We start from the raw sequence: 15,692 nt of genomic DNA, 5'->3' as shown, positions 1-15,692 counted from the left end.
AGTGGTTGCTTCAGAGATTAAATAAAGCATGTATTCTTACAGTGTATGTTTAATTAGTATTAAGGAACTTCTGCATAACACAAGAAGCTTACAACGATATAATTACTCCTCTCTTGTCTTTCACCTGGGTCATACCATGCTTCTATATATGTTATAAACTCCACAATATGGCATTATTTTTGCTTTAAAAAGTCAACTGCCTTTTAAAGAAATTAGGAAAGAGAGAAAATAGTCTTCTATGCTTACCCGTGTATTTGCATTTCTGGCACTCTTTATTCCTTTCTATTAGATCTGCATTTCCATCTGGTATCATTTCACTTCAGCCTAATAAGCTCCCTTTAGCATCTCTTGTACTGCGAGTCTGCAGGCTATGAATTCTCTCAGCTGTAATTTTTCTGGAAATGTCTTTATTCACCTTAATTAAATTTTTTTTTGTAAAATAGAAATTATTCTTCTTTATGCCCATATTACAATGATATTTTACCATGACTTTGTACTAGAAAAAGTGCATTATCAATTACTACTTTATTTCCCAATGGATTATATTTAGGCAATAGAAAAAAATACAAACAATTTTTATTTGTATTTTAAAGTGTTTCCAAACATTAAGGTAGATGGATAGAAGCAAAATATTCTGTCATATATCTTTTTTTTTTTGGTTGTTAAATGTATACTTTTTTCAATTCAATAATTTTTATTAAATCTGTAGCTGAGCAACCATCTTCACAATCCAGTGTTAGAACATTTCAACCACCTTAAAATGTTCCTTCATGCCCATTTGCAATTCATCCTTGCTCCCATCCTCACCCCTAAACAACTGCTGATCTGCTTTCTCTCTCATAAATTTGGGACATTTCATATAAATGAAATCAGATAGTATGTAATCTTTTGTCTGGATTCTTTCCATTCGCATAATTTTTTTCAGGTTCATCCATGTTGTAGCTTATGTCTGTACTTCTTAACTGCCGAATAGTATTTCATTGTATGAGTCTATCATGTTTTGTTTATACGTTCATTAGTCTTTGGACATTTGGATTGTTTCAAGATTTTCATTATTATGAATAATACTTCTGTGAACATTCAGGTCCATGGTTTTGTGTGGGCATATGCTTTCACTTTTCTTGGGAAGATTCTTTGGAGTGGAATTGCTGGGTGACATGGTAAGCTTATGTTAACTGCATGGTTTATCTTTCTCCATCCTTTTACTTCCAACCTATTCGTGTGTTTGAATCTAAGGTGTATCTTCTGTAGGTAGAATCTAGCTGGATATTGCTTTTTCACCCAGTCAGACAATATCTGCCTTTTGATTGGGATGTTCAGACCATTCACATTTAATGTAATTATTAATATGTTTGGATATATATTTGGCATTTGGCTATTTGTTTTCTGTATGCCTTTTCCCCCTCTGTTCCTCATTACTGCCTTCTTTTGTGTTAAATACATATTTTTAGTATACCCTTTTAATTCTTTTGTTGATTTTTAAATGACATTTTAAGTTTCTTCCCCCCACAGTGATTGCTTTAGGCATTACACTATGCATTTAACCACAATTTACTTCAAATTGATACTAACTCAATTCTGGTAAAACACAGAACATTTGCTCCAGTCTAGTTCAATTCCATCCCCCTCTCCTCTGTGCTATTATTGTCATAGACAACAAATCATTCTATCTATCTACCTATATATCTATCCATATGTATGTATGTTATAAACACAACACTACAGTGTCATACTTATTGCTTTATGCAAATTTATGTCTTTTGGAAGTTAAGGGAAGAAATAAGAGAAAAATATGTTTATCTGTTACATAAACGTACATATTTACCATTTCTCTTTCTCTTTACTTCTTCCCATGGATTTAAGTTAAGATCTGGATTCATTTCCTTTCCCCCAGAGGACTTTATATTTCTTGTAAGGCAGGTCTGCTAGCAATAAAGTCTCTCAGTCTTCATTTATCTGAAAATGTCTCTATTTTACTTCATTTTTGAGGAATCGTTTTACTGGATACACAATTCCTGACTGACAATTTTTTCTTTAGCATTCTGAATATGTCATTCCACTGCCCCTGGCTTCCATCCTTTTAGACGAGAGAAATCAGCTATTATTGTATTGTTGTTTGCCTTTGCCGACGAGTTGTTTTTCTCTTGCTGTTATTAAGATTTTCTCTTTGTGGTTTCAATATAATTGAGGTCCTAGTATATGGATCTCTTTGTATTTATCTTACTTGGTATTCATTGAGTTTCTTGAATGTGTAGAATAATATTATCGTATACACACTCATGTTGACTATAAGCACTTTCTTCCATCTGGTGCAGGGGTGATCCTTCAGATTCCTCCTAGAACAGGATGAGCTTTGACTGGGCTGCAGTTTTAACTCAACCATGTTCTCTGTGGTTAGCCCAGCCCCCAGTCTCCTGGGCCACTGACTTTTTTATTTTATCATTTGAACTGGTAGGCATTTGGCTTCAATTACAGATATTTTTGGTGCATCTTTGGATTCAGCTCTAGCAGAGCCCCAGAATCCAATCACCATAAGAATGTTTGGGATTATGCTGTTTCCTTCTACTTACCATCCTCTACCCTATTGCTGTTTTCTTGGCAAAATTCAGAGGAGGAAATTTCTGGGCCAAGTGTCCTTGTGTTTGGTGCTCTTCCAGACTCCAATCTGTACCACAAACCCACTCTGTTTTCCAAGATCTGGCTGATTTTCCCTTATCTTTGCAAAGTCTCTCCATCTATGGCAGCATTGCTCTTACCCAGACCAGGTTATGGAAGCTGCCTCAGTTTCCCATTCACCTATGAAAGTCTCAGTCCTCTTGGGAATTTAGTTCATCAAGGCTTCCTTGTGTTCACTTTTTGCTAGCTTCATAGAAACATATAATTTCAATTTTGTTTGTTTGTTTTCCTTCTTCTTATCACAGGAATAAAGTCTTTTGAGACCTGTAAACCTTGGCTGGAAGCAGAGGTCAAATCTGGAGTTTCCACTGGGTGTACTGAACTGTAGAATGAATGCTCTCAACCACTCTGTTCTACTGTTATCTGAGTCCTGACCTCATAGGGCTCTTGTGAGGATTAAATGAGCTGATGCACGTACACCCTCAGCCCCATGACTGGCAGGCAGGCAGTGCTCAACAACCAGTAGCTATAGTGATGATTACTAAGCACGGTGGCCTTGGGCAGGGCAGGTGCTGGGATGTTCCTGAGACTTGCTTTTAACCATCAGCCAGTGTGATGAATCAGGGTAAGGCAGTATTATTCTGAAGGACACTGCTAAAAATGTGACACCTGATGGTTTTTCCAATCAAGTATTTATTGAGGGCCTACTATGTGCTGGGCACGCTCCTAAGTCCTCATAAACACGGGCTTGTTTCATCCTCATAGAAAGTCTAAGAGGGGGGTTTTACCCTCCCCCCTATAAAGGGATGAGGAGACAAAGGAGAGAGGAAATGCACATACGGAAATTTCACTTAAAGTCCTGTATGAACTTGACTTTTTGTCTTATACGTTTTCAAAATACAGTAATATTTAAACTGACACATCCTTTCACTGAGACAGTTATTAAACCTCTGACCTTCACAAGTGCAGGTCTGGTGTTATGGATTGTATGTTTGTGTCCCCCAAAATTCATATGTCAAAGTCTAACCCCCAATGTGATGGTATTAGGAGGTGGGGGGGTCTTTGGGGGGTGATTAGGTCACGAGGGTGGAGTGTTCACCAATGGGATTGATGCCCTTATACAAGAGACCCCAGAGAGCTCTCTCACCCTCTTTCTGCCGTGTGAGGACACAGGCAGAGGGTGGCCATCTGTAACCCATAAGAGGGCCTCACCAGAACTGACCATGCCGGCACCCGGATCTCGGCTTCCAGCCTCCAGAACTGTGAGAAATAAATGTCTGTTGTTTGTAAGCCGCCCAGTCTACAGCATTTTGTTAGAGCAGACTGAAAGGATTAAGACATCTGGGGCAAAGTCCAACATCCTGCATGAGGAATAAAGGATTTCCCGTCACACTGGCCTCTGTGACATTCCCTCGATGTCAGGGAGCAGCCACTTGGTGGGTGTCCCTGGGAACAGCTATCCATCCCTCCCACTGCCCACACCTGCAGTGGAGTGTTGAACCTCTCCTACAGGGGCCTCAGGGACCATTTCCCTAGGGTGGTGTTTGGATGGATGTGACAGGAAGACCACAGCGGCGTGGCTGGATCAAACAAGGGTGTGTTCTTGTCACTTACAAACAATCGGAGTGGGGTGTCCAGGCCTGGGCCGAGTCAGAAGCGCTCCACGGCTCCGGGACATCTACCTCCTGCTCACCATCCTTAGCCGGCCGATGCGCTCCTGGGCGGAGTGGGTTACATGCGTGGGGTGGATGCAACAGGGCGAGCCTCAGCGAAGGAAACCCCGCCCCTGCAAGTTGCTTCCAGCTGAGTCGCTGCGAGCTGCACACTGAGCTGGGGAGGAACAGCTGGAGCTGCCAGAGGTCTCCCAGCCCTCCCGGGACTCCCTCGGCGGAAGCGAGCGCCTCCCGTGCTTCCCTGGGCCCAGCCCTGGGCGTCCGCTCTGCGCTGCACCCACACGGGCTGGTGCAGAATGAGGAAGGACAGCCGAGCCCGGAGGAGCCTTGCTCCCTCTCAAGCCTCGTCTGCCTGCACCTCGAGCAGGACAGAGATTGCTGCCCCCGTGTCAGCTGGTGAAACTGCTACCAGCCAGACTCAAAACCCCGGCCAGTGGCAGCTCGGGAATGTCCTCCACGTGCTGGAGGCACGTGGCCCTCCCGGAAGGCCTGATGGCAGGGTGGACGCCCACCTGTCCCCACCGCCAGAGGCTGGACCTTCGTTAAGGCTTGGTTCACAGTTGCTCCAGCACAGTTTGCCGCTCGGCCTCAGGACCCAGGAGATCTCAAGTTCCTAGGGTGGGTGGGCAGCCGCCTCCCTCTTCAGCAAGTCTGAGCACCTGGCCCCAGGGGCGGGGACCGCAGCTACCGGACGACTGGGGTTTTGTTCATTCATTGGGTCAGCGAGAGGCGGCCCCGACGGTGTTTCGCGGGCGCTGAAATAAAGGCGCTTCACTGCCGCCTGCTGGAGAAGCGTCGAATTAAGTAGACAACCTGGAGACCGTCCGAATGTGAATGGCGCCCCCTGAAAGGGCTGTACCTCTCAGCTGAGCGTTGGGTGAGGGCGGAGGACACAAAGGTGAGTGATATGCCTCCCCACCCGGCCGTTCCCCATTCCTGATCCTGAGAAGCTCCTGGTCTGAGGACAGACGCATAAAAATAAACCGCGATACCATGGTGAGGGATGCACAACACGCTGCGGGCGCCCTGCATCACTCTCCCGCCCAGCCCAGCCCCGCGCCTTCTCTGGGTGGCCGTGCACAGCTCCCTGTGGGAGCTGGGTTCAGGCCTGACTCAGCCCTCTGGCCCCCGAGGCTGGTCCGCACCACAGCCCAGCCCCCCAGACCTCTCTGGTGGCCACGGTTCAGTGAGCTCTCCGAGACCCGGCATCTCAGCCACGTCCGGCTCCCTGCCTGTCCTCATCCTGGAGAGGCCCGTCCATCTCAAACCCAGACACTTGCTGGAGCTGCTCCTCCTTACTCACTTGCCCTGCCAGGCCTCGCCAGCAGCTGTTTCTGCGGCCAACCCCAGGAGCTGGGTAATCGACACTTGTTTCTGGGCACCTGCAGCTGTCACCTGTCCTCTCTTGCTCCTCCAGGTGTGGTCCTGGGGCCGTAGCACCCTGGGAGCTTGTTAGAAAAGCAGGATCTCATCCCAGACAGACTGGATGCGAATCAGCTTTTAATCAAGGCCACACCCCCGCCCCCCGCCCCGTCCCCCCCCCCCCCCAGTGGCATGTTCATATCAGGTTGAGAAGCTGCTCTTAGCCTTGCCTCATGGTTCCAGGAACCTGTGAGGAGGGTGCCAGACAAACGGTCTCTCCTCCTGGGCGTTTAATGTAAACAGTTGGTCAGAGTGGGTGAGATTCTGAGACCCACTTTGCCACTGCTCGTTGGGCCTCAATTATCTGCTCTTGCCAATTTTGGAGGAAGGCAGGCACTTGGAAGAGAATGTAGAGTGTAAGACCGAGAAAGAAGAAAAGAGATGCTGCCTGCTGAGTCCACTTCTGGCTCTGCTACACACTGCTGTGTGGCCTTGGCTGAGTGGCTTAACCTCTCTGTTCCTCTGTTTCCTCTTCTGTAAAATCAGGATAATAGAGGGCCTAAGCATCTGAGTGTTACGAGGATTAAGTGAGTTAGCCCTTGTAAAATGCTTGGTAATCACTCAGTCAGTATTAATGAGGATCGTTGGCAGTTAATGAAGAACCTTGAAAGAATGTTGACATGGGTGCTTTAGGAAGATTTAGATGGAGACGGTTAGCAAATATTGGGCCGGCCAAAATGTTCGTTTGGGTTTTCCGTAACATCTTACTTTTTGGCCAGCCCAATATTTACCTACCAGTTACCACAAAAATAAAGTTGATACTTATTCTGTATTGCATCATCATACAATTAAATTTCTAAGTCTGTTTCCTAAGAAGGGAAAAAAAGCTTTCTTATATAATTTTAGAAGTCTTGTTATAATTGTTGCAAGGACATCTGACTCGAAACCTGAGACCAAAGCATTTGGAGGCAGAACAAACAGGATTTGCTGTCGACTGGATGGGAGGAGATGGTGGGAGACAAGGCAAGGAATCAAGGATGACTGTTGATTTAAGCAACCAGAGCCCTGAGCCTGGAGGGTGGGAGGCCTGCATGAGTTCTGGTTTGGACCTGGTACATCTGCTGGACACACACGTGCAGCGGTGAAGATGCTGCATGTGCTGCTGTCCCCTCACATCCTGAAAACCGGGGTGGCCTTTCACCTTGCGTTCAGCCACACATGCTGGGTGTGTACCACACCCCACCCTCAGCCAGTTTTTTGGATCAGTGATTTTGTTTCGTTTTATTATGAAACGTTTCAAGCAGAACACGTTTCAGGCAGAAAACTGAAAGGATTTTACAGGGGAAAACGATATAATGGGGGAGGAGAGTCAAAGCTCCCATGCAGAAAAATTCCAAGAAATATACGTAGATACTTGCTTCTAAGGAGATGGAGCCTAACCCCCACCCCTTGAGTGTGGGCTGCTTATAGCGACTGCTTCCTAAGAGGACAGAATTGAAAGACGGAAGATGAAAGAGCAGCTTTGCACTGGAGAAACCTGACAACACTAGCTCAGCCAGGAGATCAAGGTCAGCATCGACAGGAATAGGTCCTGGTGATACTGTGCATCCTTGATATGCTGTGATGAGGATGGCACTTCACTTGTCTTCCTCCCCGAAACCTATAATCTCATTCGAATCATGGGGAAAACATCAGACAAATCCCACCTATGGGAGATTCTACAAAATGCCTGACCAGTGCTCCTCAAAACTGTCATCAAAAACAAGGAAAGTCTGAGAGACTGCACAGCCAAGAGGAGCCTCCGGGGACATGATGACTAAATGTCATGTGGGATCCTGGATGGGATCCTGGCAGAGAAAAAAAGACATTAGGGGAAAACGAAGGATACCTGCATAAAGTATGGACTTTAGTTGATAATAACACATAAGTATTTGTTCATTAATTGTGACAAATGTCCCATACTAATTTAAGATGTTAATAATAGAGAAACCAGGTGCGGGGTATAAGGGAACTCTCCATACTATCTTTGCAATTTTTTTCTGTAAAACTAAAACGCTTCTAAAAAGTAACGTTTCTTAACACAACAACCATATACCCATCATGTAAATCCTACCCTTCACACTTTACTATCCTTATCACACTTCACATCTTTATCACACATCTGCCCCATCCTCTTTTTTTTTAACAGCCTCGCTTGACTACCTCTTCCTGTTTGCTCAAAACGGCACTCAGGAAGCCCGAGGCCGCCCGGCGCCCAACTGCCACAGGATCTCTGGGTCCCTTCCCATTTGTTAGGCTGGATTTGCTCTCTCGATGCCCCATGCCCCAGGCTTGGCAGCTGCTGAAAACAAAGAGCTCTACTGTCACCTAGTGGATCTTTAAAAGTAAAGCATTGAGTGCAGGAAAACGGGAAGGAGGCCCAGAGTTGATTCCACCCTAGTCCCTTCCCCACTGATACCCATCTCAACTCTAATTGAGACCCGGATATTTCCTAACTCTGGCCCCGACTCCCAACTGTGCAATCATTTTGTAGGGTTATACTATACTTTTCTAAAAAAAGAAAAAACTCATTTGGAAGGGGGCAGAGCACGAGGGGATTGGGAGTTTCCGTTTTGCCAGCAGTTTTGACGACCGTGGAGAACAATTTTGGGGCCGTGGGTGTGCCCTGTCCAGCCGCCCCCTCCGGCGGCAGCGGCGATGGTCCTGAGCGGCCTCGCTGTGCCGGCCACGGTCTCTCCCGAATACCGAGGCGAGCGGGACCGGAAGGGAGCTTCCCGAGGGCGGGCGGCACTGCTCCGCCGTCCCAGGCCTCGTTTTTTGAGGCAGGCCCCTCACCTGGCCGCCCGCGGGCGTGGCAGTTCATGCCCCGGGGTTAGAAGGAACACAGCAAGCACGTCTCAGTGGGGTTTCCCTGTAAGCAGAGCCTGGGACCAGGGTTCAAGTGCTAGTCATTTGCTTGGGTCTCAATCCCAGGAAACCCCATACCGAGCGGGACGTGAGCCAGGGGAGGGAAAGCCTCCAATAAAAGGCGTGTCAGCAAACCATGGACGCGGCGGCTTCGAGCCGAGTGCAGCTGGGGAGCACACACCCCGGCCGAGGGGCCGGGCGCTGGGTGAGGGCGGCTTCTGGGGACGGTAACTGCTGTACTTCCGGTGCCCGGGGCCACAGCAAGCAGCTTCCGGAGAGCAGAAGGGGGTGCCAAGGGACTGGGGTGAGGCCCTGCCAGGTCCTCTTGGTGTGTCCGTGTGATGGGGGTCGCCACCGGCCCCCACCTACTCAGCCCCAGGGAGTTGGTCCCGGGCGGCCTCAGCCCAGGAGGACCGGGCGCTGTCGGGTTAGGAGCGGCGCCTCTGGGACCGTGGCCGCCTCCTGCACACGGGGGAGACTGTAAGGTGGGGAGCTGCAAGGAGGGGCGTGGAGGGGGTTTGCAGGGAGGCCCGCCAGGGAGGAAGCAGAGGGAGCCGGCTGCCCGCCGCCTCTTAGGAAACTTTCCTGGGCCCTGCCCGCCGCCTCCGCACGCGCTTGAATCTCCAACGAATAGAGGACCCAGCTACAGAAAAGCGGAGCGGAAGCGTGCTGCTCGCACGGAACAGCGAGTGTGCAGGCGATACAACTGTCATCGCCAAGAAACAGGAATGCTCACGGGCTGCAGCTCATCTTGCGGAGGACGATGAAAAACAGAAACCTTCCCCCAAATCTTGGTGCCTGTCTTCCTGAAGGGCTACCTAGAAACGTGTTTCATAATCTCAGAGCACACGACCTCCTGCGCAGACACCGCTGCTCGCCACGCTTGGGAACCGAGGGAGGGTCCCCGGGCAGCGCGCGGACATCGAACTTCCGTGCACGCGCTCTGCACCCTCCCGCCGCAGCGGGGACGGGAGCCGAGACCCGGTGCGGTCCCCGCCCGACGGCCACGCGGGGACCCGGGCTGCGCCATCCCCCGAGGGCCGCGCGGCCCGCGCAGCCACAGCCGGCGCCCCGGAAGGCGTGAACTCCGGGAGGCAGTAGTGCCTGCGAGAAGCTGGAAGGCTCTGGTCGCGTTAACCCTCTGGGGCTGCGTGCCCGGCGGCTGCGAGGGACCGGAAGTGCGCGCTGGCGCCGGAAGTGGGGTCGCCGCTCCGCGGGAGGGAGGACTTTGAGACTGAGGCGGGGGAGTCTCACCTCGTCTTTCGTGCCTTCACCTCTCTGCCGGGAGGGTCGTGAGGTGTGGAGTGGACACAGGAGTGGCCGGTGGCCCGCCTCGGGGCCTCTGCGGGGCGCGCTGGGCGCGGGGACTCACGGCCTCCGGCGGCTCCGGCTTCCAGAACAAGCGCGTGAGTGCGGCCGCCCTCCGCGAGCCTTCGCCACCACGGTCTGTTTGACCCTCACGGATGAAGAAGGGAGAGGCCGGGTAACTTCGGCTGCGGGCGTGGGGACGGGGGGCGGGGCGGGGGGCTGAAGGAGGAAGCGGAACTCGCGCGAGAGCCCGAATCCAGGCCTCGGTGTGGACCTTCCTTCTGCGTGACGCTCACCCTCAGGAGGGGCAGCGTCGCCTGGTCACGCCGTCGTCTTTGGAGAAGCACGACGGACACGTGGGTTGAATTACCTATAAGAGATAACAAGCAAAACGCTGTTATTCAGATTTCAGATGAGTGCTTTTGGCAAGAACACGTCGGGGAGGACGAAGACCCCGTCCGCTGACAAGGGTGACAGTAAACCTCGAGGGCAGGGCTGTGTGCCACGTCTCAGCAGGTGGCCTGGAGGACAGACCCCCTTGCAGGTGCCGTTTAACACTGTGCTTCCATAGTTCCTTCAACCTTCATTGTAGTTTCACTCAAGGGACTTCGCCCGTGGTCCCATGGTAGAGAATCCGCCTTCCAATGCAGGGGACTCGGGTTCAATCCCTGGTGGGGGAACTGAGCTCCCACGTGCTCCCACGTGTGCTAGGCAGCTAAGCCCACGCAGGGCCACTGCTGAGCTCCCGCACCTCAAGGCAGCAACTAAGACCCAACACAGCACCCCCCCCCCAAAAAAGAAAGAAAATATAATTTCACTCTTTATAAATAGTCCTGCCAAGTGCTCACTTTTATCTTAGCGTATTAATAATCACAGAATCAGAGACAGGATCTACTCCCCAAATGCTACGGTCTAAGAAGCAACGCTTGTATAAGGCTTAATAATACTTAACTGTGAAAGGAAGGGCCAGGGAGCTATGACCTAAGTGAAAACCACATTTCTGACAACAAAAATAAAACCTAGAATAGGAAAAAAAAAGACTTAAGAGGCTTGTGTATTGACTGTTCCTGGGTACAGTTTGTGACAAAGTCTGTGCTAGTGTGTCTCCTGATGGTGGTGTTCACAGTGACACAAATGAATTTATCTATAAGACATCATAAAAACAAAAAACCCACAAGGCTGTTTCTCCAAAATTTTATTTTAATTTAAATTACAGGGCCAGCCAGATAATCTGATAAGAAATTTACTTTTCCTCAAGAGAAAGGAAATGCTTCCATGGCATTGTTAACGACTGTATACATCTCCACCTTTTTTTAAGGGTTAAAAATCACATTGAGTAACTGACTTATGTAAAATGAAACCTTTATAACACAAAAAGAAACCATTTCCGGTATAATAGTTTTGGTAATATGAATATATTAAATGATCATAACTTCAAATGCAACTTTTCAACTTTGAATGTTTTCACATTTTTGTTTAAAAACAACAAAAAACCAAAAGTCTTAACTATCCCCAGATTCCAATGCGATAGTAACACATCAGTGTTTTCTTTGACACGCTGCACCCCTTTCTTCCACACAAAGGCTCTAGTGCTATGACAGCACTGCCAAAGTGGAAGCTGTTGTTTCAAGTTCTAAGAACCAGCTTGGCAAGGAAACCTTTCTTCCACTTGGTGTAATTAATGTTTGCACACGAAATCCAGATACCCAGCACTGGACCACGAGAACAGAATGATGCATCGCAGCCAAGTCTGCCTTCCTAAACGTCTTGGATATTTTCATTTCAAGGAGCTTGGATTGCTTTCTCTAGTTCCGATAGAAAAACATGAATTATTTTACACAGATTTTGATAAAGACAGCCTCAGGAAAACCAATTATAAGTGTAGACTGCCATTTCAATTAAATAGAATAAAATACATCTATGTTTTCTGGAGCTGTTTTCCTAACTGGTGCTCCTAGAAGGAGATCTTAAAGCCTGCTGAAACATCAATTGGGAGTCTCACTTTACTGGCTGATAAATAATTCAATTAGTAAGAGAGGCTAGCAAAGAATTATATAAATTTCTTAATCAGCTACAGCCATGCTGAATTTGAACTGGCAAACTCTGATTTGTAAGTTGTTAGTTGTGATCTTCATATCACTAAGATGAACAGATACCATTCTAATAACTTTACATAGATATATTCTAGGAGACATTGTTCTGCCGTGGTCACAGTAACAAAAAAGTGGTGCAAAATCAGTTACTTTATAAATACTGATAATTTGCAGCATTAAGGAACAGGACATTAAAAAAAATAAATTTCCCCATAGGACACCTATGACTAGGAACTCTTCTTTTCCTAAGAGAAGCCAAAGTTTTAATTATTCAGTTTCACAACTATTGTACTGGATTACTTTAAGAAAGAAAAGGTGCTCTACAGAGGTCTCCCACACACACAAAGAATCAGCGTTAATTTAGCATAATCGGTATCATTCATAGATCTGGAGAACTCATGACTCATTTTAAATGAATAAGGCCAATATTATGCAGCAAAGTGTAGCTGACTTGAGTTCCAGGTCTGTATTGTAGCCTACTGATGGCACCCCATTGGATAACTGAATACAAAGGATTGGTTTACTTTTTCTTTTAATGCTGTGATACTTAAATGTTAAATCAGCATTTTCAGGTGATCTTAAGTATTTCAATTACATATGAGCATTCATTTTTTGCAAAAACTCAATATTAGGTAATAGTTACATACTAATACAATAACATTCCTCTGCTGTACAAATTAAATCATTTAAAAGAAATGAGCATTCTAAGAATTATATACAAAAGAAAACTTTAAGCATTGTTGAAATGAAATGCGAGGTGTCGTTGCTAGCTCTACTGTTTTAAAATACCTTCAAAAAGTAAAATTAACAAATACCCTTCAACATATCCAGGTTTACAAGTCTCAAGAAAATCAAATGTCAAAAAATTCTAGAAAGCTGTGAAAAGCATATATACATTTTCCTTATGACCTTACGAAGCTTCACAATTTTGAGAAGCTAAGTTTCAGTATCAATTTATTCGTGTGTCAACTTTATCCACCCAAGAATCTCACATCTTGGATATAGTTCCCCTATGATTTCAAATAAAGCTCTGCACAGTCTTCCATTAGTGAAGGCATATAATCTTACCAAGAATCCACACCCAGATCTTTAACAAAGATAAATGCAAACAAGCAGGTTTGCTCTGATAATATCAGTGCCCTCTTCCCCTAACACACACTATCATCTATGCATTTGCCTTCATGAACCTAGCCATGTTCAGAACTTCTACAGCAAACGGAGTCTTTGAATTCTGAAATGACACAAAGATCAAGAAAAAGTCCACGTGTGCTCTAGTGTGCAAGAAAGCAGCAGCTACGTTCTCCAACTTGGACTAAAAAAAACAAGGTAAAATGAAAACCGTTCACTTAACAGCAGATTAGCAGTAATGTTCCTCATGAATCGATAACAGTGCCTGATGCTGAATAGCTAACAGCAAATGCTGAATTTGGATTTAATATTTTAGATGTTTATTGGAAATTAGGCTTCTTGCTGAGCTGGTCTCTTCAAATCCCTGATCTGTTTAACTAAATAGGTCTTCTCATCGTTAAACTGTTCATCCTCGGTCCTGTCATTCTGGAACTTGCTGAGGAACTCTATAAGTTTGGTCTGGTTCTTGAGGAGGATGTCTAGGATGGGCTGCGTCTTGTTAGGATTGGCTACAAACACCTGCACAGAGAAAAATCAACATCAGCCACAGGGAAAGAACAAGACACGGAGACATCTATGCCGCAGTTAGCAGAGCACATGCTATACACATCCAATGCTTCCCTGGGGCCTGTGGTGAAGCCAGGATTATTAATTCAGAGGTGTTCGCTTTGGAAGACCTTATTTTACAATTTAAAAAAGGGGGAGAATTACATGTTTTAGCACAAAAAGGATTGACATATTCACTCATGCTCTGAAACTCAGCAGTTGGTATTAAATATAGACTTTGATTTTAGAATAAAATGAGCAGGAGTTATTTCTGGGCAGAGGAGGTCAGAATGGATTTTAAGAAAAAAAGCTCCGTGGAAAGCATTAAGAAATGGATTACCCTTTATTTGTGATTAATAATCTTCTATGCCAAAGATAAATGACACCCCTCTACAAATAAACTTTTCTTGTTCCCAAAGGCAAATGGTATATACCCTGTTTCTGGGTCTATTTTTGTTTAAATGTTGTACCACACAACTATGAAAACTGACGGAACTGAGCTGTGTCACTGAGATTACCAAAATGAACCGAATAAAACTTCAGTAATTTGTAAATGAAATGGGATGAACAACTAGTGTTTATGCTTTTAGTACTCTACCTTAAAAACGTGGAAGGCCTCAAACTGGATGTTACGGCTTTTGTCTCGTAGAAGGTTCATCATTAACTTGAGGTTCTCAGGTTTACTGATGTATTTTGTCATAATTGTGAAGTTGTGTCTGTCTAATAGTAGCTCACCGAGAAGCTGAGAAGACAAACAATTACTCTTCCATTATCATTTAAGATTTGAAGTAAAACCAAAGTTTTAAAAACAATTCATTAAATAATCATCATTATTAAGCACAGAATATTAGTAGGCACTCAACAGACTGATGAACTGAATTATGACCTAAAAGCTAACGAGTGCCTCCTATTTGTTACTTGAACACCTACCTTTTCTTCTGGGGTTTAAACCTGTGGTGAGTCTGACACTGCTCTCTGAAGAGGACATTCAAGTCACATTTGGCCCAGAATCTGAGCCTGTCAGAACCTATTCTTTAAACATGCATTTGTGTTATCTCAGTAAAAAGAAACTATCAAGGAAACTGGTCAGATGATAAGTTACTGAATAACTATATACCTTAGCTTAATTTAAAAATAATTTTACTATTTTTTATTTTATTTATCCGAACTTTACAGGACAAAGGGTTTCATGTACAAAGTTTTCCACATACTTACCCCTAAACACACCAAACTTATCATTTTATCTTATCTGATTCAGAAAGGTTTATAAAAACAAGTACTTTTCTGTTCCTTCTTAAGCAAGGTATCCTGAAGATGCGCTAAGCTTTTCTTAGTGACTCCTCAACATCACTAAAAATGACATTAATTAAGCTAAAAAAAAGTCCGTGCCTTCAGCTAAGTCTGTGCTTCCTGAGTTCTATGGAGCTGACTACACCGTATCAGCCCTTAATTTTAAAATCGTCCCTGCTTGTTCTAGATTTCTCTTTTTCTGAAGCCAGCAGTCACCTCTTCATGCTGTCAGTGTGCCAACTTCTAGTCAAGGACGAGTGTGCAGGTGGTATAACCTGCCTGGGGACAGGGACCAAGCCGCAGTCCTTGTGGACACAGGCAGAAGCAGAACAGTGGAGAGCCTGGCCCCTGGCACCAGCCTGCCTGGGTTCCAGTCCTGACTCCCTGCTCCCTGTGAGTTCTATAACCTTGAGAATGTTATTTAACTTCTCTGTGCCTCAGTTTTATCATCTGTACAATGGGAGTGGATAATGGTACCTATATCTTATGAGAGTATAGTGAGAAATAAAAGCATGAATACATGCAAAGCACGTTGGACCCGAGTCTAATAAGAGACATGGAGTGAGGTCTAAGGGAAGGAAAATGCATGGATAGAGCTACTTTGCCATGATTTACTTGCTGTTATTAATTCCTTTCTGGGTTCCTGGCTATGTTCTAGATACTTGAAGTTTCCAGATAACTGATCTCTAGATAAATAACATGTCATCATAGTAAATCAAAAATAACCTGATGTGCAGGAAAACAAATCTATTCTACTTAGGATTTATAA

The 15,692-nt window shown here is 45.8% G+C and overlaps 1 protein-coding gene and 1 long non-coding RNA gene across 8 annotated transcripts in view; one reads left to right on the top strand and one right to left on the bottom strand.

Moving 5' to 3' along the window:
- The first annotated feature begins 9,601 nt into the window (after positions 1–9,601).
- On the top strand, positions 9,602–11,400 carry LOC309662292. Its single transcript, XR_014264618.1, has 2 exons — positions 9,602–10,041; positions 10,272–11,400. It is a non-coding gene; the product is annotated as an uncharacterized lncRNA (long non-coding RNA).
- Positions 11,045–15,692, bottom strand: part of CAB39 (calcium binding protein 39) — an 88,132-nt gene continuing 83,484 nt past the window's right edge. For all 7 annotated transcript variants that reach the window (XM_082464768.1, XM_082464762.1, XM_082464764.1 and 4 more), the window contains 2 exons: positions 14,232–14,375; positions 11,045–13,606 (listed from right to left, as the gene is read on the bottom strand). In XM_082464768.1, the coding sequence (XP_082320894.1) occupies positions 13,418–13,606; positions 14,232–14,375 (333 nt within the window). In that variant the 3' untranslated portion in view covers positions 11,045–13,417. The remainder of the gene's footprint in view (positions 13,607–14,231; positions 14,376–15,692) is intronic.

The sequence above is a fragment of the Balaenoptera physalus genome (genome assembly GCF_965194825.1).
Source record: "Balaenoptera physalus genome assembly, chromosome: 6".
Classification (NCBI taxonomy): domain Eukaryota; kingdom Metazoa; phylum Chordata; class Mammalia; order Artiodactyla; family Balaenopteridae; genus Balaenoptera; species Balaenoptera physalus.
Note: the sequence above shows the minus strand (reverse complement) of the source record. Positions and strands in the feature narration are given on the sequence as shown.